The sequence below is a fragment of the Motacilla alba genome, chromosome 2, assembly GCF_015832195.1.
Source record: "Motacilla alba alba isolate MOTALB_02 chromosome 2, Motacilla_alba_V1.0_pri, whole genome shotgun sequence".
Classification (NCBI taxonomy): Eukaryota; Metazoa; Chordata; class Aves; order Passeriformes; family Motacillidae; genus Motacilla; species Motacilla alba.
Genome location: NC_052017.1, coordinates 22,135,600 through 22,158,435, shown reverse-complemented (window position 1 = coordinate 22,158,435; position 22,836 = coordinate 22,135,600). Strand labels below are relative to the sequence as shown.

At 39.0% G+C, this 22,836-nt stretch overlaps 1 protein-coding gene across 4 annotated transcripts; it reads right to left on the bottom strand.

The window, feature by feature from the left end:
- Positions 1-1,104: 1,104 nt before the first annotated feature.
- On the bottom strand, positions 1,105-22,476 carry STEAP2 (STEAP2 metalloreductase). 4 transcript variants are annotated; one of them, XM_038129279.1, is made up of 6 exons: positions 22,375-22,476; positions 17,210-17,731; positions 15,036-15,563; positions 13,225-13,389; positions 6,864-7,011; positions 1,105-3,544 (listed from the first exon to the last, which is right to left on the bottom strand). In XM_038129279.1, exons 2-6 carry the CDS (start codon positions 17,699-17,701, stop codon positions 3,534-3,536), a joined length of 1,344 nt encoding a protein of 447 aa, XP_037985207.1. In that variant the 5' UTR covers positions 17,702-17,731; positions 22,375-22,476; the 3' UTR covers positions 1,105-3,533. The 4 variants fall into 4 exon arrangements, with proteins under 4 accessions (XP_037985207.1, XP_037985205.1, XP_037985204.1 ...); XM_038129277.1 differs by adding an exon at positions 21,937-22,068 and having other exon boundaries at positions 1,105-7,011; positions 22,375-22,429; XM_038129276.1 differs by having other exon boundaries at positions 1,105-7,011.
- Between the last annotated feature and the right edge of the window lie 360 nt (positions 22,477-22,836).

Below are 22,836 nucleotides of genomic sequence, written 5' to 3'. Positions count from 1 at the left end.
CCCTCCTCCACCCGGCCAGGAAAGGCACTTCGCGGGCTGCTGTGTTTGATATTCACAGAATAAAAGTTAAAGACCTTTGAAGTGCCTGGCAGTAGACTCAGCCTTAAACCCGTCAAGTCAACAGAGCTTCCAACATCTGGATTTACCTGCCTCTACTATTAAAATACAGTGCTGAGGTCATGGAGTGGTATGGAATTGAGGGGAACTTTCACACTGATCTTTATTACCGTAAGGAAACAGTAAATCACAGGACACAGAACTTACACTCTTGTACAGTACAAGGTGAGGCTGGAGAAGGGTGTAAATTTGGGGCCCCAGCTGCTGGTGTAATATCAACATTCAGTACAACAAGCACTGAGATATAGAGAGATGGAGAGATTTAAAAAGTAGAAGCCAAGGAAACAAAGACTTCAAGGTCCAAAATGCTACTGTTAGGTTAGGCATGGCACAAACCAATATCAAATGTTCTGAATTTTAAAAACACCTATATTCCATCTGGGAGTCTGGGAAGGCTATGTAACCTAATGTGAAAGCAATGGAAATGCTGCTAGCTCCACTGATCCATGCATCTTTACTTCTCTCAACTCAGAACAGTTTATGCTGCTGATAGACAGTTAAGCAGCATTATACCTCTCATGTATTGTTTTCCTCTTGTGCTGGCATAAGCCTCTTAAAAAAGAAGTTATGTATTTCCAAAATAAGGACTGCAAAGTGCTTCACCTGTTTGTTTCGTTTGAAGAGTAATTCTATTTCATACACACACCAGGACACTTGGCAAACATAGGGGTGCTTAGCAATCTCATCATGGCCAAACTTTTTGTTGAATGAAAAGTGGACTGAATATATGCTGGTAGTACTGTAGTGTTTGCTCGTAAAAGCATGGAGAATATTTTAGAGTAGGACAAGGGATATAGCTATGCAGTGTGTCTGTGTGAAAAAGCTGTAATCCAGACATTGAAAAAGAAATAAACTGCCCTTAGAATATTTTTATGAACTCACATTCAAATTTTATCTTTCAGAGAAAATGTTGATCAGAGTACCCATGTATTAGAAAGAAACACAAGCTAAAATTTATTCTGCATAAACACAGAAGAAAAAGCAAAATACCTTACATTGATTTTTTTTATTGATTTTTGTGTAAAACACAGTCTGTGGAAAAATAGATAAGAGCATTACTAATAATTTATAATAGCCCTGTTCAGAGAGACAGCACGAACAGTCTGACAAACACAGCTACAAAGAGAATATTACACAAGGGAGACATATTATGCTTACGGTAAGACACTGCCAACAAGGCATGAGAAACAATATATAATGACAGAGATCATTGTTCAAGTCAGTTAAATGTGTCACTTATTTTAAAGGCTGTAATCTAATTAATTCAAGCAGTATCATATGGTGATACAATATCAGTACAGCAACATTATTCATTATATTGACAGAAAATACTACAGGATGAACAGCCAAAAAATCAAAACCTTGTGTATTAGGAGATGCACTGTCTGCAAGGAACTATGCAGATGCATTCATTACCACTGCATATGTGAAAATACTACACTGAAAAATTCAATCTAACTAATTTTTATGCACCTGATATATCTAACTTTGAGAGGAAAACTGTTTCCTAACTATATTCATACCCGTGAAATTTATTGCCACTGAGGAACTCATTGCCTTATATTAACTATTTCCTTTAATGCCAGTTGGGCAGCTAATACCATACAGACACAAACACAAAGACACACTATTTTATAGGCAATTAATGCCAAATAAAAATATTCTTGGCACATCATATAATTTACAATGTTGGAACAAAAAATTAAATGTGGCAACAATTCACAGTAACCATTACCACAAGCTAAAGAACTTGAAAAACAATTACAAAATAATTAATCTCTAAATAACTCAAAAACTCTAAATAATTCAAGAACATGTGCACTTAATTAACTTGTACAGAGTTGCAACATGTTAATAGAATTTTAAGATAAAATTAAAGACACATGGAACCTATGATAGAACTCTGTTTTAGACAATGTTAAGAAAGAATACTTTAATATCCACGGAAAAGAAATAATCTGTTGCTAAATACATACAAGTCTCCATTTTATAATATGTGTACAATTCTGTATCACATATTAAGCTCTATTTTTTAAAATGTACAATTATAAAGAGAAATTAGGCTTATTTCATTACTTATTTTCATTAGGCAGGTTAAGCAATTTATATAAAGTTACACAAAAATAATTTTATAGCAGAATATTCCCCAAAATATGTATTTATTCTACTAAGTAACTAAGATGTCTAAATTAATTTAATTGCTCATATTTAGGCAATCTAAACTAAACAATTAGCCTCAGGTATTTTTCCAATGAGAAGCCTATGGTTTATAGAGTTCATAGAAATCAATGTGTTTGGTCACATGAATAAAGATCCCTTGTGGGACTAAACATATACTGGATATAAAGTTTGCTAAATGCATGAGCATCGTTTACCTTCAGGCTTAACAGTGTCTTGTTAGAACAAATTGGTCCTTAAAGAACACTACAAAATATTAAATAGCAAGTCAACATGCTATTCCAGTTACAAGTAAATACATGGCCTAACAGGAAATCATATTTCACTTCTGTAGCACAAATATTTCACAAAATGCCTTCATATAATTGATCTAAAAATACTGTCTGTTTATTAATACTTCAATATTTCAACCTTTCAAGTAACATATAAAATTAAAACACATTTTTAATTTTCTACACACAATTTTAAAATAAGAATGACTCATGATTACTCTCTCCAGACATCTTTGGCAGTTTAAAATTTAGCAGTTTAATCATTGTTGAAGAAATTTAATGATGAAGTAACTTTTTGCATAGGAAAGAGGGCCAATACATTTCTGTATATACTGTCAGTGGATGCATTACAGTACAATATCTATGGCCTTTGACAGTAATTTTCAGTTAGTACAATATCATAGTTCTGCAACATTATCACTATTGCATCAAAATAATTAAATAATTATAGGGAACATTAATGTTAACTACATATTCCACAGAAATGTAAAATTACCATAAAATAATAGCAGCATATTTAATTTTCAAATGTAGTCAGATTGCCAATGGTAATACTTTCTGCTTAAATCTGTTCAGAGGTATGAAATTCTACTCTCAGTTATACCAGCCCATTCTAGTGATTTTAATTAGGTTTCATGTGCAGGACTGGGGTAGAAGGTAGAGTGGTATTTATCCCATTAAAATTATCCAAGATTTGATATGTTCTAAGATTTTAAAAGTTAAATTTATGTAAAGGAATAAAGCACAATGCTTCAACCTTGTGTGGTTTCACTCTGCAATAATGAAATAGGAAACAGTCCAGGACATTCAATTCTGCAAGCCTTTTAAGAAGTATCCACCTTTTGGAATGTCATTACAGACAAAGTTAAGTTAGAAGTCATAATTGTTACTTGTTCTTCATTTTTATGTGAAAATCTCTTTTGTAGTAGTTTAGGCTCCTATCTGTCTCCAGCAGCAAGAGGGTTTTCAGTTCATGTCTAGAATGTTTGATAAAAAAGTATTGTACTTGTGTATCACCACCAGTCTCAGCTGCATCTTGGAGGAGGAACAATAAAATAAATACCCTGACACAAACTTATTGGGTTTTGGAAAAAAGAAAGAATGCAAATATTTATTTATTTATTTGATAGATTTATTGAACCTTTTTTTCCTTATTTATTTTTCTGTTGAAAAAATAAGAGAGTTTCAGATTTCTAAAAAGTTTGATAAAGTTTTGGAGGACGCACCTATGAAATACAGTAATCCAGAGGCAGCACCTGTCTCAAATAAATCCAAAATTATTGATTTCCAAGAGGCTGAGAAGTTGTGTTAGGAAAAAAATCACTGGACACTTGCTTTCTTTTTAGAAGCATCTACCACTTGTAAGCTACTGGAGACAAGTCTCAAAGACCTTAGCCTGACCAATTATTGCTGTTATTATAATTTATTTTTCCAAAAATGGAGAAATAAAACTAATTATTTTCCTTGCAACTGACTCCTCACCAAGGCTTAAAAAGGAGGATAATATGAGCTTTCCAGCTACTTGAAATTGAAAATTTGTGAACTAAAATAAAGTATCAAATATCTGTTGACCCACGTAACAGTTGTTTTTTTCAAAAAAATGTATTCACAAACCTCCATTTTCAAGAATCCATTGGCCTCTCATTCAATATAAAATATGTCTAAAGACATATAAAAATACTTTAATTCTGAAAAAACATCATGCAGGCATTTTATTTTTCATCTCTAGATTTGAACAAGCTTAAAATGAAAGGAAGTTCAACTGTCTCTCATTTTGTAACAAACCCAGAATATACACAGGGTTGATGGGTAAGTTTGGGGAATTTGGATACTAGAATAAAAATAAAATTGTTGTAGATATTTAGAATTTTAAATTAATTTAAGAACAACTAACCTGAATTCTTTAGGCTTAGGTTGGCATAACTGGGGGCAAAGTTTGATTCTAGAATCTTCTTTTTCTGTGAAGCTGTTGATTTCATTACAAGCAGAGATAATGAGATTGACAGGACCAGTGATGTTTAAGGATAAATTCAAGCTTAATTCTATGTATTTCTGATACATGATAGGACAAATTCTTTCAAAGCAATAAATAATAAGAGAAGGTTCAGCTAAGAAAACTAGAGCTTTTAAACAATGCAAATATAGATAAGAAAATATATAATTTAATACAAGAAAATTAGGACCAAATACACAATCTGAGTCACTGAAATAGAAGTTCTGTTAATTAAGCAGTAGCAGCCTGAAGGTATGAGTTGAGTTTGGTTGTTTTGTGAGAGAAGAGCAATTACTACTGACATAGCAGTAGTAACAAGTAATTGTGAACATTATTTAGAAACCAACAGCAAATGCAAATGTCAATGTTTAGTGATTTTTAAGTATAATAATAATAATTTGGTTTCTCAAAACTTCAGGCATATCCCAGAGACACTTGTAAAAGTTAGACCTTTATATAAAAATAGAAGATTGGATTTGCACAAAAAGATACTAAGAATTTAAGACACATTCTGGGAAATTCATATATAATAACTGAAACTCCAGTGTAGACACATACAGAACATGAGTATTGTGACACTTCCAATATATTGGAAGTTTCACAGTGAAAATGGATTTTTATTGTTGCTGAATTCTCAGCTTTTCTTTTTGTTTTAAAATATTTCCACATATTTTAAAGTCATTAAAAAATCAAAAACTAGTTTACACACTTATCTTTCTATAAATGTATAGCACTGTTTTGAATCTTCATTATATGATGCATGGAAATAAAGAGATGCCAAAGATCTAAAATCCTACTTAATACTTTGAAAAAAGAAGATGGTTTAGTACAATACCCTTTGCTTACAAGATGTACAGTCACACCATAATTGAGACTGGGTTTGCATATTCCAATCATGTAATGGTGTAAAACCACACACAAATAAATATACTGTACATGTGCAATACACTTGTCCAAGTGCAAGGTGCTGCACCTGGGCTGGGGTAACCCCCAATATCCATACAGGCTGGGGATGAAGGGATTGAGAGCAGCCCTGCCCAGAAGGACCTGGGGGTGCTGGTGGATGAGAGGCTGGATGTGACCTGGCCATGTGCACTCACAGCCCAGAGAGCCAAACGTGTCCTGGGCTGCACCAAAAGCAGCGTGGCCAGCAGGGCAGGGAGGTTTTGTCCCTCTGCTCTGCTCTGGGGAGAGAAACCCCACCTGGAACACGGCACCCAGCTCTGGGGTCCCAGCACAAGAAGGACATGGACCTGCTGGAGTCCAGAGCAGGGCCACCGAGATGGTCAGAGGGCTGGGAAGCCTCTTCTGTGAGGAAAGGTGGAGAGAATTGGAAGGGATCCTGGAAGGGATGGCTTAGGGGTGACCTAATTGCAGCTTTCCAGTTCCTGAAGGGAGCCTACAAGAGAGCTGGAGAGGGCAATAGCATGTAGGACAAGGGGGAATGGCTATAAACTAAATGAGTTGGTTTAGATTTATATCTTTGGAGGAAATTCTTTACTGTGAGGGTGGTGAGGCACTAGCACAGGTTGTCCGCAGAAGTTGTGGATGCCCCATCCCTGGAAGTGTTCAAGGCCAGGTTGGATGGGGCTTTGAACAACTTGGTCTAGTGAAAGTTGTTAAGGCCCATGACAGTGGCATTGGAACTTCCTGATCTTCAAGGTCCCTTCCAACTCAAACCATTCTGTGATTCTGTGATCATTACAAATTAATTTGTTTCAAACCTTAGTTATTTCCTAAATAATTTACTTTATATTCTGAACTCATTAACCCAGAAATGTGGTATTAATAGAAGAAACACTGCCCAGAAAATGCCATATTAGTAAGGAGCACTCAGACAAATATGCTCTAAGGCAAAAAATATCTGTAAAGCCTGGTTCTAATAAAATATTATTGTGATATAACTGTGCAAAGGAACATGATTTTTTTTTTTAATTTCATAATCATCTGCCCTCTGTAATCCAAAACAAAAATATTGTTGTAGTTATCAGAAATAGTGGTCTTCTAGTTACAAACTTCTCATAGTTTGGTTAAGAGCTTGTACTATATGTCAAGCAAGAGACTTACAAATACTCCTACTTAGCTAAACTCCTAAAAATGCAAGTTTATTTGACACAGACGAAAAACCCAAAGCCCAAACATGTACAACAGTGTTAACAAATATCATCACATTACAGTTATCCTTTCTGGGGAGAGATGTGGAACAGACCCACTTACTTCTTCTATAACATGGCTTTTCTCCCATCCTCTTCGAATTCTCCTCAGTTTCCTACTTACACATGGCAAAAGTAAGATGATCTTACCTAGAATTACAATGGAAGGCAGAACAAGGGCAAGAACAAAATTTGGTGGTGTATAAAATCTGTAATACTCTTCTTCAAAAGCTCTCTTCCATCCATAAATCAGTACATGGAAAGTACTTATAAGCAGAGCAATGTATCCAAGTGTAGACTGTGAAGAAAGAGAAAACAGGAAAAAAAAGATATAGTAGCACTTGGTCCTTCACCTGACAGCTCTAATACATTATTTGGATTATTTTAACATTTCCATTAGACATCAAGTTAAAATCTCTTACCTATTCACTACATTAAGTTAGCAATAGATGGTTTCAAGTTACCATTCTGAAATTAACTGACTGAACTGAGCACTGATTTACAGAGTACCTCTGCTAATATCTACAGGCCTTAGTCAAAACTCAAATGATGTCTGCCCAAATTCTAAGTAATGGAAGCCAACTTCACGACAGGTATGCCAATAAGAAACAATTCCACAGTACTTACTAGAACAACATCCATTGTGATTGGAAATTAGGTCTCCTATTTCTTAACTATGAGGATCGATCACTTCCAAGATTCCTTGTTATGGAACAATGCAATTCTGTTGGAAGAGATTTGGGCCTAAACTTGCCTATTTTTATCACTTTGAGATGCACAGCTTACTTCTGCTTCACAAAGGCCTACATCCACTTGCCTGATGTTAGCATAAACCATCCTTTACCTTCTCCTTCAGTTGTTGCTGACTGGTTAATGGGAATATCTGAACTAGCAGTGCTGCAGTCTACCATAAACCGGCAGTGCTGGATAAAAGGTGAAACAAAGGGTTCCCACAGCAGCCTGCAGAGGAAGGATCTCTCAGCACATAAATCTAGAGCTTGCCACAGGATGTGGTGATAACAGGGATCACTCAGCAGTTCTGTGAATCCACTTTTTTAAGGACCCTGTAGCTGTAATGCTTCGTAGATTTGACAACGCATCAACTTAACTTTCCCAAACCATGATAAAAGAGGACTACTATGCTTTGACTCGTGGTGGTGATCAAATGAAGAAAAACTCTTTCTGGCCAAAACTGATGTAATGACTAACGTGGCTGGGAAACATTTGTAGAAAATCACTGAAACAGAGAATGAGAATTAAGAAAGGTAACTGGCTACCAAGGTATGGTTTAATTCCAGCAAACAGACAAGCAAAGAAGAATGCCGCCTAAGGGTCTGTAATAGGTAGTGAAAGAATTGATTCCTTCTACTTCAAGATTAAGCAGCTTCCAAAGCAAGAAGAATGTCTGAGCTAATACTATGTGCAAGGATTCACAAGTATAATGGTATAAAAGGAAAATGGTTCTATTAATTTCTTGGGATCGCTACCCTGTTTTTTGACTTTCCAATACTTATGTTTCTTTTTTGCCAATGGTTTCAGGGCTATTTTGTTAATCTTTAGATATGCTGCATACTTTTTCTTAAAAAAAAAAAATTGTTCCCAAAATATCCCATAGTAAACAGAACATTTAGACAAACACTTGAGGATATGAAAATGGCATATGTGGTATCTGAATGGAACTTCTGGTAAGAAATTTGGACAGCAAACAATATGATCAAACCTGATGTTTTAATATGTAGTTGCACATTTTTGTTGGTATGACTGTCCTGAATTCATTGTTATATTACTGGCAGCAGGGAGAAGGGCACAAGTGAATCATATCCCTCATTTCTTCATCAGGATTACTGATGAGAAATATAACAATTCTTGAAAAAAGAAATAGAAGGGAAATATTATACAATAATTTCCAATTATTTTAGTGCTTATTTTAGTTCCATTTGCAAGCTATAGTTTTGAGACATCTATATATGTCTATCTAATGGTCAAAATGGAAACTAAGAAGTACATCCAGTATATTTTAAACTAACAATGAAAGGACAAGAAAAACATATGATGCACTTTTATTAAGTTCTTTTTTTTTCCCCTGTGAAGAGTTGCCATATGCTTCTCTGAAGTGTTGGTAGAGCACGTGCTAGTGTGTACTGCACAATTTCAACTACACATCTAAAAAACTAACGAAGACATTGCTAAGCTTCTGTCAGCTACTAATGTCAGCTATGTTCTTCAACTGGGCCCTTAATTACCATTACCAGGCTCCAGATGATAATTCCTTTAAGAGCAGAGGACTTCTGAAAGCAGCAAGAAGAAATACTGTTTCTTTACTGGTAAATTCACATTGAACAGTACAGTGAGCAGCAAAATCAGCTGTAATTCCTGGCAACCCTCTACCTGGGCTTTAGGATGGCTGCTGGGAAAAATGGAAGAGTATCTTTGGCTGCTTTGTTTTCTTATCTTCCATAATGCTGTTTCCTGAAAGCTGAGTAATACGTTAGCACATTTCCTATGGACTCCCAAATCTTTTAGCTTTTCTCTAAGTCCTCCCTGTTTTGTTTCTTTTCCTTCCTGATCAAAGTCAGCTTTTAGCCAATACGGGTGATTTCCAGCCAAGACTACTGATAAATTGGACAAACTGGTATTGTTTGAGAAAGGAACCAACAAAAGTTAGAGGAGCAGGAAAGATGAAAGAGAAAAACCCCTAAAATGTTACCAGCAAGATGTACGTATTTAGAGACAAAACTGTGCTGTGGGGCAAATCTGCTTCAGGAATTTCTACATTCACAATGGTCAAGTAGTTCCAAGCAACTTATATATACAGAAGATATTTTCTAAATTCAACATTCATGCAAGATATACTTCAGATTCTCTGTGTAACAGGCTATTGCTAAACTTAAAAACTGTTTGTAGTAACTTCTGACTGGAATCTTACCCATAAACGTGCTATCAGTCTACCTTACTCTGGGGAAAAAGTATCCTATTCTTGTGGGAGAACTAAGGCAGGGCAGCCTTTCCTCAAAGTGTATGCATGAGAAATATTTTACTCACACTGCCTCCAAAAAACTTTAGGACTGGGTTAGCAGAAAAAAGGAATATCTACAAAAATCAGCGTCCTACCACTCAAATGGCACATTTGTATTGTTTTCTGCTAAAAACCATGAAGCTCAGCTTTCAAAACCAGTCTGCTCTCTCCATTGCCACTTTAAATAACAGGGTTTGGACTTGAAGTCTTAGACTGAAAAACAAAAGCAGCAGCCATTTATGTTTACATTATATATTTACAGTTTAACTTTCCTCACTAGACTGAAGGACCCAGTGCAGGATAGCTTGCAGACAACATTGTCCATTTCCTTGTATTTTATCTGAACAGTCAAGGACTGGTTTCAATAAATGTCATTTTTTCTGTTTACAGGGTGTTGGTTTAAGCTGTTTATTCTGCCTGCTCTGACAAAATATGAATTCTTTTGTATTTCTTGCCCATGTCTTCCTTTGCTCCTTATCCAATATATTTAGATGAGAAAAAAGAAGAATACTGAAGTGGCATTTAAGAAAATGGATGCATTAGTTTATCAGCCCCAGCTTTCTTCCCTGCTGCTTTTCTCAGTAAACTTCAGCTCTGGGTTATGTTAATGTGACTGCAAAGTTTCACACTAAGTTTCAGTCATCTAGGATCTCCTCCTGAGAACTCTTCATCACTGTCTCATTCTGTGGTTCCTCTAGCTGGATGTTATGAGTGTTTCTCTCCAAATCATGATGAAGTAATTAGACCTTTGTTTTGTACAGTGGTCAGCTCTGTAGCAATTCCTCTTTTTCGCTGATCTCTTAGCTCCTTCTAGGACTGACAGAGTAATTTCCTTCTGCACTATTAAACCATCTCATATCTCACTTTGTTCTTGTGCATACTGTGAGTGAAGCCTGAACTACTTGTCCTCTCAAAAGTCCTTTTCCCTTGATGAAGCAGGCTGGAATTTTTGGAGCTGCTGACACCTGTGTTTGAAACCAGGCTAGGTAAGATGAAGGCATCTCCAAAAGAATTTGGGATATCAAAGACAGCAATTACTTACTTCTGTGCAAAAATATTGACAACTGGTTTCTTTAGAGTATTAGGAAGACTGTGTTTGAAGACTCTTTGAACTGCTGTAGGCTGGGGAGATGCTGCTTAGGGCTTGTTCAACTGGAACAAGGCTAGTCTATACTGTACATTTTAATAAACTTAGATTTTCCTAGTAGGATTCAAGACTATACTTTCGTGGTAAAACTATTTAGAAAAGGCCACACCCTTATTTTGATAAAACTGCATTTACTAGGATGAGCAAGCAAGAATGTGTTGCTCTCGGTGGGAAGTACTGAACTGGGACACTGTCTGAGTGTGCTGACTGACTGATTCGTCATCTGTCAGATGTGGAACAAGTCCAGCAGCTGTTGAAGCAAATCATCTGAGATTCAGGACTAAAGCTAGAGAAATACTGCTTTTCCCAACTGAAAAGCAGCAATGGGATGACAGGTTAGTTAGTAGTTCTGCTGTTTATCCCTCTGACATAGAAAAGATTGAGAAATTTTAATTTCTTTCTTTAATTGAGAAAGTTAAATTTTCCTTCATTGAACTGAACTTCAGTAGAAGAAAAATGCAGAATAGAGAAAGTATCATGTTTTATCTGTTCTCCTTGCATACTGGGGACAGTGAAACTTATACAGAAATACAGACTCATTTTACTCTAGAGAGCAATCACTGAAAGTCTGTTTTCTGATTGAAGAAAGCAAGAAGATTTTTTTTGACAAGTAACTAAATGGAGAATAACTTACATCCTGAGAATTAATGACAAAGTAAATACTCATTAACTTTAAGGAAATTTTTAGTAGTTCAATACTTCTGTGATTAAGAATTGCAAATGATCATAGTTCATTACCAATACCAGTTATCTTCTGCACATAATACAGTATGAACTGTAACATACATCCTGAGCAAACAACTTACTCCCAAACAAGTTCCTCAAAATACTGACAAATGGGTCGTTAAAGTTCATAATTATTTAGATTTGGAACTATTTTGACTTAATTTACAGTAGAAATGCAGTAAATATGCAGTTGTAGATACATTATTGTGATTATTGTGTGGGTTTTGACTCAGTCATACAAGCCTGAAATTTCGAAATATGAGTAAGGAAAAATTAGACAAAAATGTTGTTTTTGTGGCTGGAAATTATTACTGGATAAAGGCATCATGTCACTCACAAGTGAATACATATTTTTCCCTTTTGCACTCATGCTTTATATCACCCAACAGCAGTACTATTGTCCCACACAGAGAACTCCAGATGGCAGAGATATTGTAACAATACACTTGAGTATTTAGTCTCTCTGAAGGCTCAAAACCATGACTGTGAATAAACAGTTCTATCAGGGTAACTCCACTTGGAAAAACTTTTCAGCAAACTTTTTGTAGGTTTACCTGCATTTTTCCAGTAATGGAAATCAGAAGGAAAAGACATTACAGACAGACGTCAAACAACTACAGCCTTTGAAGTGTTCCCCACCATTCTCTTTAAAATACCTGTAAACTATGAAGCGCAACCCAAGCCCTGAACTTCAAAGTCAGTGCCCACATTCTGAAGTGATCAGGACTCAGAGTTAGGCAATATCATTAGGCTAAGCTGAAAAAAAATGTTAATCAGAAGAGACTGAGCTAAGACTACAGTACTAAAGCCAAAGTCAGAAAACAAAACATAACAAACCCTAAAACTGTGCACACATAGGAATTTTCACCCAACTGAATCCTAGTAAAATTTGTTATAGCTGACTGCCACCTAGAACTACTGGCAGTTATGTGTAAAGGCAAGCACTGAGCTGTTCATTAAAGTCCACATTTCTCAGTATTTTATGCTGGTTAGATTTGCATGTTCTAGGTATTTACCTGAGGAAGGAAGGCAGCAGGTGGTGTGCCAGGGCCTTGAGAAGCCTCTGATTTTAATAAGCAAAGCTCCATGTTTAACTAGTGGGTATTTTCAGCTAATGGGAATAATGCAGTTGAGAGCTGTGTCAAGTCCCACAGTGGACAGAAGTAAAACTTAACCAATGGCACCACTGCTGTCAGAGGGTTGTGCAATAAAAATCTTGCAGGGAAAATTGTCTTCAATTTTAATAGCTGTGTGCATCTACCTATACAAGTATCTCATCAGTACCACTGCATTTAGCAGGTTTGTCCAAATTTATCTAATTTAAATTTAGGAAGAATATCTAAGAACAGAAAATGAATAGATTAGTGATCATTTGGTCTTAGCTATGTTGGTTACTTAAGATCAAGAAGTGTAAAATAAAAGTCCTGTTCTACACTCATGAAATCCTTGATGTGCCTTCACAGTAACATATTTGCTAAGTAATTGTTGTTTTTATTGAATTACCAGAGACAGAGGGGAAAAAAGGCTCTTGTCACATTGAGCTTTTGTTCATGATCTCAATCATGATTGTGATGAAGGAATTCTTGTTAACACCAAAACCCCCTTATTAAAATGTAACACACCTGAATAAAATTGAACTCCCTCCAGTTTAAGGCACTGTTTACTGAAGGGATGGAAGTTACTGCCAGCAAGGAAAGCAATCCAAGACTCATTATTCCAAAGGAGATATACATTTCAATTCGCCACACTTCTTCCTCATTCCAAGAATTTTCAATATTTGCATGAACCTGATGAAAGAACAGAAAAGATGAACTTAATTCTAAAGAATATTAAAAATACCAACAGAAGTTATTTTGCTGACTTGAAGTTCACAGTCACAGGACAACTATGAAGTGAGGTCAAATATTTCAGAGGTTTCCTCATGCCTTGGAGAAAAACAACTATTTCTTACTGCTGGTATTGGCTTTTGCTAGATTAAAAATATTGAAATTTTAGATGAGATGCTAAAAGAAAATGTAACATTATATACCATTTACAACAATACTGTTATAAAATCAAGTAGTTCTGCAAGTTCTTATACACTGTAAAACAGGAGCTGTGTTCTTCAGACTCTGCAAACTTAAATTCTGTAACACAAGATGGATAAACATGCAACTTCTTTTTAATTTAGAAATTAGATTTTAGATTTTTTTCATTTAGAAATAGCTTAGCATAATTTTCTTCAGCTTTTCTATGCTGAGTCCAGGTCGCTTCTCTCTTTCCCTATGGCCATCAGATTTTTCCAAGATAGTTCTCGCTGGAGAGTTTTACCAGAAAAAAGAAACAATTCAGGATCTTAACAACTAAGAAACTTAGATATTCAATTTTTTTTCCCACTTCCAGGTTAACTACTGCAATATGACGTGTCTTGAAAATGGTGCGCCAGAAATATTAGCAAGTGCAAGTTTTGCAGTATCATTAAAACTAAGATAATTTCTTAGTAAAGTACCAGTGAATCCTTTAGTATTACTAATTTGAAGTGTGAATTACGGTTTCTTGCTGCCTGTTAGAGTTTTGCCCTTCCCTTAAGTTCAATTTTTGATGCTAGCTCTTTTAGAGTTTGTGATACTCCCTGTTAATTTGTTACATTTGATTTTATTCCCTTATTGGTTTTCCTTTCTGTTCTATCACTCCTCTCTTTCCTACAGATTTGATGTGGTGAATGGCAATGCTGTTTTTCTGGCAATGCTGCTTTTCTGCCACGTTAAAGGTTACAATAAGCTGTCTCACTGACAGACAGCAGCATCAGACGCTCTTCTAGAGGATGACAGATTTGTCGGAGAATGTTTCAGGGTTATGCAAGATCAATTGTTCCTGGAATCTACGAGTCAATTTCTATTGGCTGCAATAGATGATGTCCACAGAATTTTAAAAGAATGAAGTATTTTTAGCATTGGTCCAAAATATTACAAAATATCAGCATCTTCTTTTTATCCTTTTTGGAACACAAAAAGGAACACTTTTGTATCTGTAAGCATGATTACAGTATCTGCCCTTATATTTTTCGTATTTGTAAATGCACTTATGATATACATACTTCCCCCATATGTTAAGTGTACATAGAAAGGAACATACCTCAGAATCTTCCTGCTGTTGCTCTTATCCTGTCTATCCTACATTCTTCTTGTTTATAATGCTGTCAGGAATTTCAGTAGGACATGTCCTTGATTCCCCCTACCATGCAAACTTGACTGCAGATTGACCCACAAGGTGACCAAAATGCACAGATATTTATTTTAGTCTCCTTACCTGGCACCACCTATGTATAAAATAACCTATAACCTTTTGTGCCAAAAGCGGTAGAACAGATTAAGAAAAACCCAATTATTGTATTCAGGAGCCATATGCACCCGGCCAAGGCATTTTTGGCCTATGGAACTAAAGACTGTCTTACCTGTTGATATGCCATGTTGAGGAACAAGTACCGCTCTGATCTCCTCATGGGCAAGCAGAGGCTGTAGACCACATGCACTGTTGCAAAGAAAAAACTCAGCAGTCCAAGCTGCTTTCGACACTGGAGCCAGCTGTCCAGCCAAGGAGGAAAGCGCCGGTACTTAGTGCCATAGTAAAGCTGATAAGCAGCTGCAATAAGTCCTGATAAATATACTAGAGAAAGCAAAGTGATAGCAACAATTGGCAGGGTCTTGTTCACAATCTCAATGGGAATCTTGTAAAAGTCACTCTGCTGATTCCTCATGTACGGATGGATGACATCTCTGACAAAAGAATAGATGAAGAAAAATGTTGCCAGGCTAATGGCAATCAGTACAGGCCCCTTCCACAGGGTGAACAGTCGCAGAGGTAGGTTTTCAATCTCCCTTGAAGATGACAATGCCCCCAAATCAATAGGAATGAAACTGAGCTGACGCGCAAGCTCAATAACTTGATGGCGAGCCTGAACATTGTTACTGCATATATAGACCTGTTGGGAGAGTCAAGGGATTGTCTGTAGTTAGAGAAAAAGACTCAAAGGTAAACAAAAAACCAGCAAAATCCACCAAAAACCTTCAGCACTTCAAAATCAAAACTACAACACAACTGCTAGAACTGTACACTTTATCCCAGCTTATATCGTCAACATGACAATAAAATCACATAAAAATCTAGCCAAAGTGCAAACATGCACATTGATTTAGCAACAGAGTAATCAAAACAAAATTGGCTTTTTCTTTGATTTAATAATGAGGAATGTCTTGGTAATCTGTACACTGAAACCTGTCATACTGAAACGTCTACAGGACTGGACTAACTTGAAGCTACAGCTGAAAGCATTTCAGAAAATCCAAAACCTCTCAAAAATACATGAATCTTGAACCATGACCCTAAAACAACTTTAGCATCCACAGACTGAGAAGCAGTGAACCGTGTAATCTCTCAGTGGGTAACAATTTTAGCCTTATTTCACAACCTTATTTCCACAGATTTCAGATTTGAGTTTTTTAACAGAAAAGATAAAAACTAGCAGCCAAATAAGAACTTGTTGTAAAGGCCAGTTTATTACACAGTGAAAGAAGTGTACTGCTACAAAGTACTTCAAGGTTCCATTAAAATTTACAGTGGACTATAGTTTGCCCAACACCATTTGCTGACCATCTGCATTGAAGCAAATATGATCTGTTTTGACTGAAGTGGTGTTGTGCTATTCTGAAAGGGGATAAAAGAAGTATGGTGAAGTTATTTTTTAGATTATGCCAATTCCACACCAACTGCATTCCATTTAAATCTACCTGAAGTGCCAGAAAACTGAATTTAGTCTCCAGCAGTCATGTTACATTGGTTATTTCTTATGTACTTCTCAGATTTCATAAAGCTGTGAAGGACTGGATGCTTGCACAGGCCTAAATCCTTTACATCACTTCAGCAAAACATGAAAAACATAAAGGTGCATTTTCCATACACAGGATGGATTTGCAGAACATCCTGGGAAGGAATTTGAACATGATGCTCCCAAGCAGCCTTGGATCAAATGAATGATCACTTAGAAACACATGTGCCTCCTTCTTTTCCCATATTTATGATTTTGGGGCACTTTAAAAGCTAGATAATTTCTTTCAATCACTTTGCTGCTACATTGAACACAAGCATTTTTAGAACAGCTGATACTCGACCTCTGGGATTGGGACCTGAGATTTCTGTGCATCTCTTTTAATAGTTCACCCCAATGCTGCCACTAAAATGCACTGGAAAAGACTGTCTCTACCCTTGTATAAAGCATAAGGAAACACATGAATGTATCTCCTACGGAAAACATAAAGACTCAACTCTGCTCTGTCCGTAGTCACCAAAGGGTCAGTTGTTCACTCTAAACTAGTATCCACATTTCCTCTGCAGTGTTTAAAGACAAGCAGGCAACACAGGGAAAAAACTGGACCACTTATTTTCTTTGTCTTACAGTGGGATGAACTAAACTGTAAAGGTTTTATTGGTTACTAAAATGTAACCTGAAGGTCCAACATTTTAGACATATTAAGTCAGGCAATGTAAATCTCATGAGCTCTGGCTGTTACATTCAGTTCCTGTCATTTTGTCTTACAAGTAAGTTAAATTAATACAAATAGAAACATTTACCTGTCTGCTGGCATCCTTTGGTCCTAACTGGAGTGACCAAGCTGAAATGACATTGAATCCTTTGACAATTAGGGAATCGGGAAAAAGTGATGCCAAATACTCTGCATTGGAGTCTGGATACTGGTCTACTCTTGTATTATTGCTGACATCAATCAGAATTTTACCAGCAAGTAAATGTTTGAGATCCCATAAAGAGGTGTAATGTTCTCTGTGTATGGCTACAAAAATGATGTTTGTTTTAGCTACTGCATCTTCATGGTGAGTGACATCAACCACATGGGGAAAGAAGTCAGCAGCGTGTTTAGGGTTTCTGCTCCCTACGACCACGTGGTACCCACATCTGATAAGTCTGATTGTCAATGACTTAGCGAAGTCTCCGCTTCCAATGATTCCTATTGTGACCTTACTGGCATCCTTGATGCCATTGGCAGCATTTGGTAGAAAAGTTTCATTGAGGTTCTTGGGACTCCCCATCATAGAGATTGATTCCATACTTCCAAGACACCAAACCTACAATGACTTCTGTAGGAAAAAAAAAAAAAAGAAAGAAAAAAGAAAAAAGGAAAGAGAAGAAAAGAAAAAAGAAAAAAGAAAAGAAGGAAAAATCAGCATTATACAATTTTATGAGACCTCCAAATCCATTAACACCTCTGGAAGCAAAATCTTTGCTTCTAAGTTTCATATTATATTTTTTCCTTAATCAAGTTTGTGCTAATCAATTTTGTCTTGCAATGCGTCACCAATAGAAGGAGAAACAAGCAACAAAGTACTTCGGCACTTCAGTAATAGTTAGTGAAGTGAACAACAGTTTTTTCATCTTTTATTTCTTACCTTCCACTGCCCTGGAATATTGGCCCACAATATAACTTTGTACACCTGAAACTAATGGTGAATAGAATAATGAGTAGAAACATGTAAAGAAAATTGGGAAATAGTAGAATGTAGAGAGCACTGGCCTGTGATCAGCATGAGATCAGTGACTACATGGAAGCTGAATTCCATTAAAGGTTTATGCAAGTTATTATTGTGATATCCTCTCCTGGCCATGAAGGAGGAGATGCAAAAGTCTCAAAGATGCAAATGTCATGACACCATGACGAACATCCATCTGACACACTCACCTGTCAGCCTGGAAAATGGGCTGCCCATGTGGATCCGATGGCAGAAACAAAAAAAGAAATTTATCAAGAAAAGAAATTCATCAAGACCTAGTTGTGAGATCATTAATGACATTTCTAGGTCAGACTGCTTGGTCTGGCCATGGATATATAAGGATTAACTGTGGATGCAAGGGTAAAGGATTCAAGGCCATGAGTCACAAATATGCTTAACACAATTTTCTATCCAGGCAAGTAAAATAAATCCTGGAGACAAACACATGGGACAGCCTTTCATAGAAAGCTAATGGCAGGAAGAGACAGATTTCACCCAATAATAAAAGGGAAGATAATTTCAGGACTCAAATTCAGTGTAGTAAGGGATGTTTTGAAGAAGAACAGAAGCTAAGGCTCACAGGAAAATAAAATAAATACCCCTATATCCTTGTTCACAGAACTGCATTAAAGCACTAAGAAAGACATTAAAAACCAACAAAACAATGCTCAGGAGGGAAGTCTGCACACGAAACCACAGTTCCGACCTAGGTGGTTCTGCATTGCTGGCGGGGGTTGACCCTGGCTGGAGGTCAGGTGTCCAGAAAGGTGCTGCTCTATCACTCCTCAGCTGGGCTGAGGAGAGAAAATACCACGAAAGGCTCATGAGCTGAGATAAGGACAGGGAGAGATCACTCATCAATTACCACCAGAGGCAGACCAGACTCTACTTGGGGAAATTAACTGAGTTTATTACCAATCAAAATCAGAGAAGGATAATGAGAAGTAAAACAAATCCTAAAGAAACACCTTCCCCTCACCCCAGTAAGCTTCTTCCTGGGCTTAACTTTATTCTGGTTCTCTGCCTGCTCCCCCTCTGCAGCACAGGGAGACAGGGAATGGACGTTATGGTCAGTTCATCACATGCTGTTTCTGCTGCTGCTTCCTCCTCAGGGAGAGAAGTCCTTCTCCTGCATCAGCATGAGGTTTCTCCCATAGGTGAGTCCTCTACATACTTCTCCAGTGTGAGTCCTTCCCACAGGCTACAGTTCTTCACAAACTCCTGCAGTGAGGGTCCCTTGCACACAGTGCAATCCTTCAGGAACACGCTGCTCCATTGTGGGTCCCCATGGAGTCACAAACCCTACCAGGAAACCTGCTCCAATGTGGGCTCCTCTTTCCACAGGTCCATGCCAGGAGCCTGCTCCATCCCTTCTCATGGGGCCACAGCCTCCTCTCAGGCATCTGCCTACACTGGTGTGGGCTCCTCCATGGGCTGCAGGTGGATCTCTGCTCCACCATGAACCTCATGGGCTGCAGAGGCACAGCTGCCTCACCATGGCCTGCACCACAGGCTGCAGGGGAATGTATGATCCAGTGCTCAGGACACCTCCTTCTTCTTCTTCACTGGCCTTGGTGTCTACAGAAGTTGTTTCTCTCACATGTTCTCATCCTCTGTTCTGTAGCTGCAATCACTTTTTCCCCTGTTCTTACCTATGTAACCTGAGAGATAACAGCCACTGCTGATGGGCTGGGCCCTGGCGAGCCGTGGTCCATCCCAGACCCAGCTGACACTGGCCCCATTAGACACAGGGCAGGATTTCTGCAGCTTCTCACAGAAACCAGCCCTACAGCACTCCTCCCCATCCTGCTACCAAGGGCTTGGCAGGCAAAGCCAATATAATTGAAGAACAGGAATAAAGTCTGAAAATTAAGGAAGCGTTGAGGAGAGGCAGGCTAAGAAGGAGCAAAAGGAACCACAAGGTTGCTATCTTGGGAGCAATCAACAACAGATCACACAGAACCTTTTCCTGAGCTACCATCCAAGAGCTGATATGATGGTAATTAATCACCAGTGAAGGACATTAACCAGCCACTGGCCAGTAATACAGCATGTGTGGTGAACAACCTCCCACAATTAAAAGCAGCTTTGTGTTTCAGAAATTAGAGGAAGCTACTAGAAGAATGGGCACTTTTCAGCTTTGACTAGAAGTTACAAACTCACCAAAACTGGACTCAGAAGTTAAAGACAGAAAGCAATATGTGAAAGTGACCACAAAGTTAGTATTCAAAAAAAAAGATTCTAACAGTGAATCCTTCTGGCAGAGGCAGAGCACAAAGATTTTTATGCATGCACTCAAAAAAGCATTGACTTTTTCCTTACCATGTGACTTGAAACATATTTAACACATGACCAAACTACCAGTATTTCCTGTACCAGGATGGGTTTGCACCCAGGAATGTGAGAATACCTAATGAGATAAGAGATGTAACTGGATGTGACAGAACATGTATGCTTTCACCATGTGATTACAGCGGCCCATTTCAGTTCTTACCATGTAACCAGAATGCGCTGCAAAACTTTGAGATTGAAAGGGAACCACCATAAGGAAATGGGCTACCAGTACCATTTAACCATGCTGCAGCCTACTTCCAGTTTTAGTCCAAAGGATCCTGGGGAGAGTGGGCACACAGGACTTGGACATGATGAATTGCTCTGGTGAGCTGAATTTGGCCTGCTGGCTAAAGTTTCTCACTGCCTGTTCTAAGGAAAATACAATGCGAGTAACAGAATCAAACTAACAGACTTCATAAAAAACCCTCAGGGAACAGGCTGACATGACTTTTAGACAAGTAATCTAATAGCTGTATAAGAGCAGAGTGCTAGCAGTTACTGAAAGGGACTATATTAAATGCACAACTGCAATTCTGAGGCAAGATTGTATAACTGCAACAGGTGAGCTTTCCTGACCTGAAAAATCACACAAGATTAAAAAAATAAAATGTTGTGTGCATGGCTAAGGAGCACTATAAAAAGACAAAGAAACAGTGCCATCATGTAAGGACTAAATCAGAACAAGAATGCTACAGAAGTGAGTTTGTAACTAGTGAAGAAGATAAATGGCAACAAGTAAAAGTTCCATAAATACAATAAAAAGACAAAAGACAGAAGGCAAGATTTATAACTTCGGAGAAAACTGTTGTTAAACGTCTTCTTTATTTCAGCCCTCAGCAGAAGTTAACTGTGAATAGGTATTTAAAGAAATTCCTTCTACAGGGAGACAGACGGTGAGGTCAAAGTGGAAAAGGTAAGTTAAGAGTAAAGGATAAAGTTAAAGATAAGATAAAGATTTTCAAGTCAGCAGACAATTATGAAATCAGCCTTTGATGCTTAAAATGCTGACCAAAGTGACATCTTCAGAACTTAAGAGATGACAAGACAGGCAGACTAGCACATATTGCTTAATGAAGGGAGGACGACTAAGGAAAACAAAGACTTGTTAGCCTAACTTCAGCCCCTGGACAGATTTTCCATCAAGTTATTGTGCAATCAATTAGTAAATAAAGAGGAAGCAGATGATAAGAAGCAGCTGAGGTGGGTTGTTCAGGAAGAGATTTCAACAAAACCAACCTTCTTTTACAAACGATCTCATTTCAGAGTTAGAAAAAATAATAAAAGTGACATAGATTTGACATATGCCCTTAGATTCGCTAACAGAACATCACAGAGGTATGTCAGCCAGATGGTGACACGCGTGAAAAACTGCTCCTGGAAAAGTAACTACGGGAGGAGAAAACCGAACCAGGGCAAGCTGGGCCGCTGTGTGTGTGACCCCCGCTCGGGCGGGCACTTACGGGGCGCGGGCTGAGGCGCGGGAGGCCGGGCGCGGGCCGCTGCCCCCCGGGCGGGCTGGCGGGCGGCAGCGCGGTGCGGAGATCCAGCCCGGAGCAGCTCGGCGGGGCCCTGGTCCGGGCCGGCATCTCCAGCTGCAACGACAACACCGCCCGTGACAGGAGCGGCGGCCCCACCGCCCGCCGGGCACGGCCGGCGTAGCGCTGCCAGGCCCGCCCGCCGCGGGGCGGGGGCTCGCCGGCCCCGCCAGGTACCGGAGCGCCCCCGCAGCTGCCCGAGGCCGGGCCGCACCGCTCCGTGGAGCGCCGGCACCGCCAGAGCCTGCCCGGACACCGGGGCAGCCGCGGCCCATCCGCCGCGATGGGCGGCACGGCCGCGCCGAGGAGCGCCCGGCTGGGATGGGGCCCGTCCCGCCCCGGCCCGGCCCCGGCGCCGCTCACCTCCGCCCGCCCGGCAGGAGCACCGCGCCGCCGCCGCTCCTCCTCGCACTCGGGCCCGCAGTGCCGGGCGGGCGGGGAGGCGGCGCCTCTCCTGCCGCTGCGACCCGCCCCCTGCGAGCGCGCCGCCACCGCCGCCACCGCGGCCCGGCGGCTCCGGAGGGCGCGGGAGCCTTGGTGGGTGATGCTTGATCATGAGCCGGCAGCGTGACCTTGCGCTCGGGAGGGCCAGTGGTATCCTGGGGGGCATCGGGACGCGTGGGCCCGGCAGGTGGTCTTACCCCTGTATTCGGCCCTGGTGAGGCCACATCCGGAGTGCTGAGGCCATTCTGGGCTCATCAGTGCAAGAAAAACTACTGGAGAGGGTCCAAGGGACGCAACAAAGATAATGAGAGATCTGGAGCATCTCTCTTACGAGGAGAGACTGCGGGAGCTTGGCCTGTTTAGGCTGGAGAAGACTAAGAG

Coding starts and splice junctions, on each gene's coding strand:
- STEAP2 (XM_038129276.1), bottom strand. CDS start 17,701: ATGGAATCAATCTCTATGATGGGGAGTCCCAAGAACCTCAATGAAACT. Junction 15,564..17,209: donor CAAAGGATGCCAGCAGACAG/GTAAATGTTTCT, acceptor CTCTCCCAACAG/GTCTATATATGCAGTAACAA. Junction 13,390..15,035: donor TCAACATGGCATATCAACAG/GTAAGACAGTCT, acceptor TTCTTTCATCAG/GTTCATGCAAATATTGAAAA.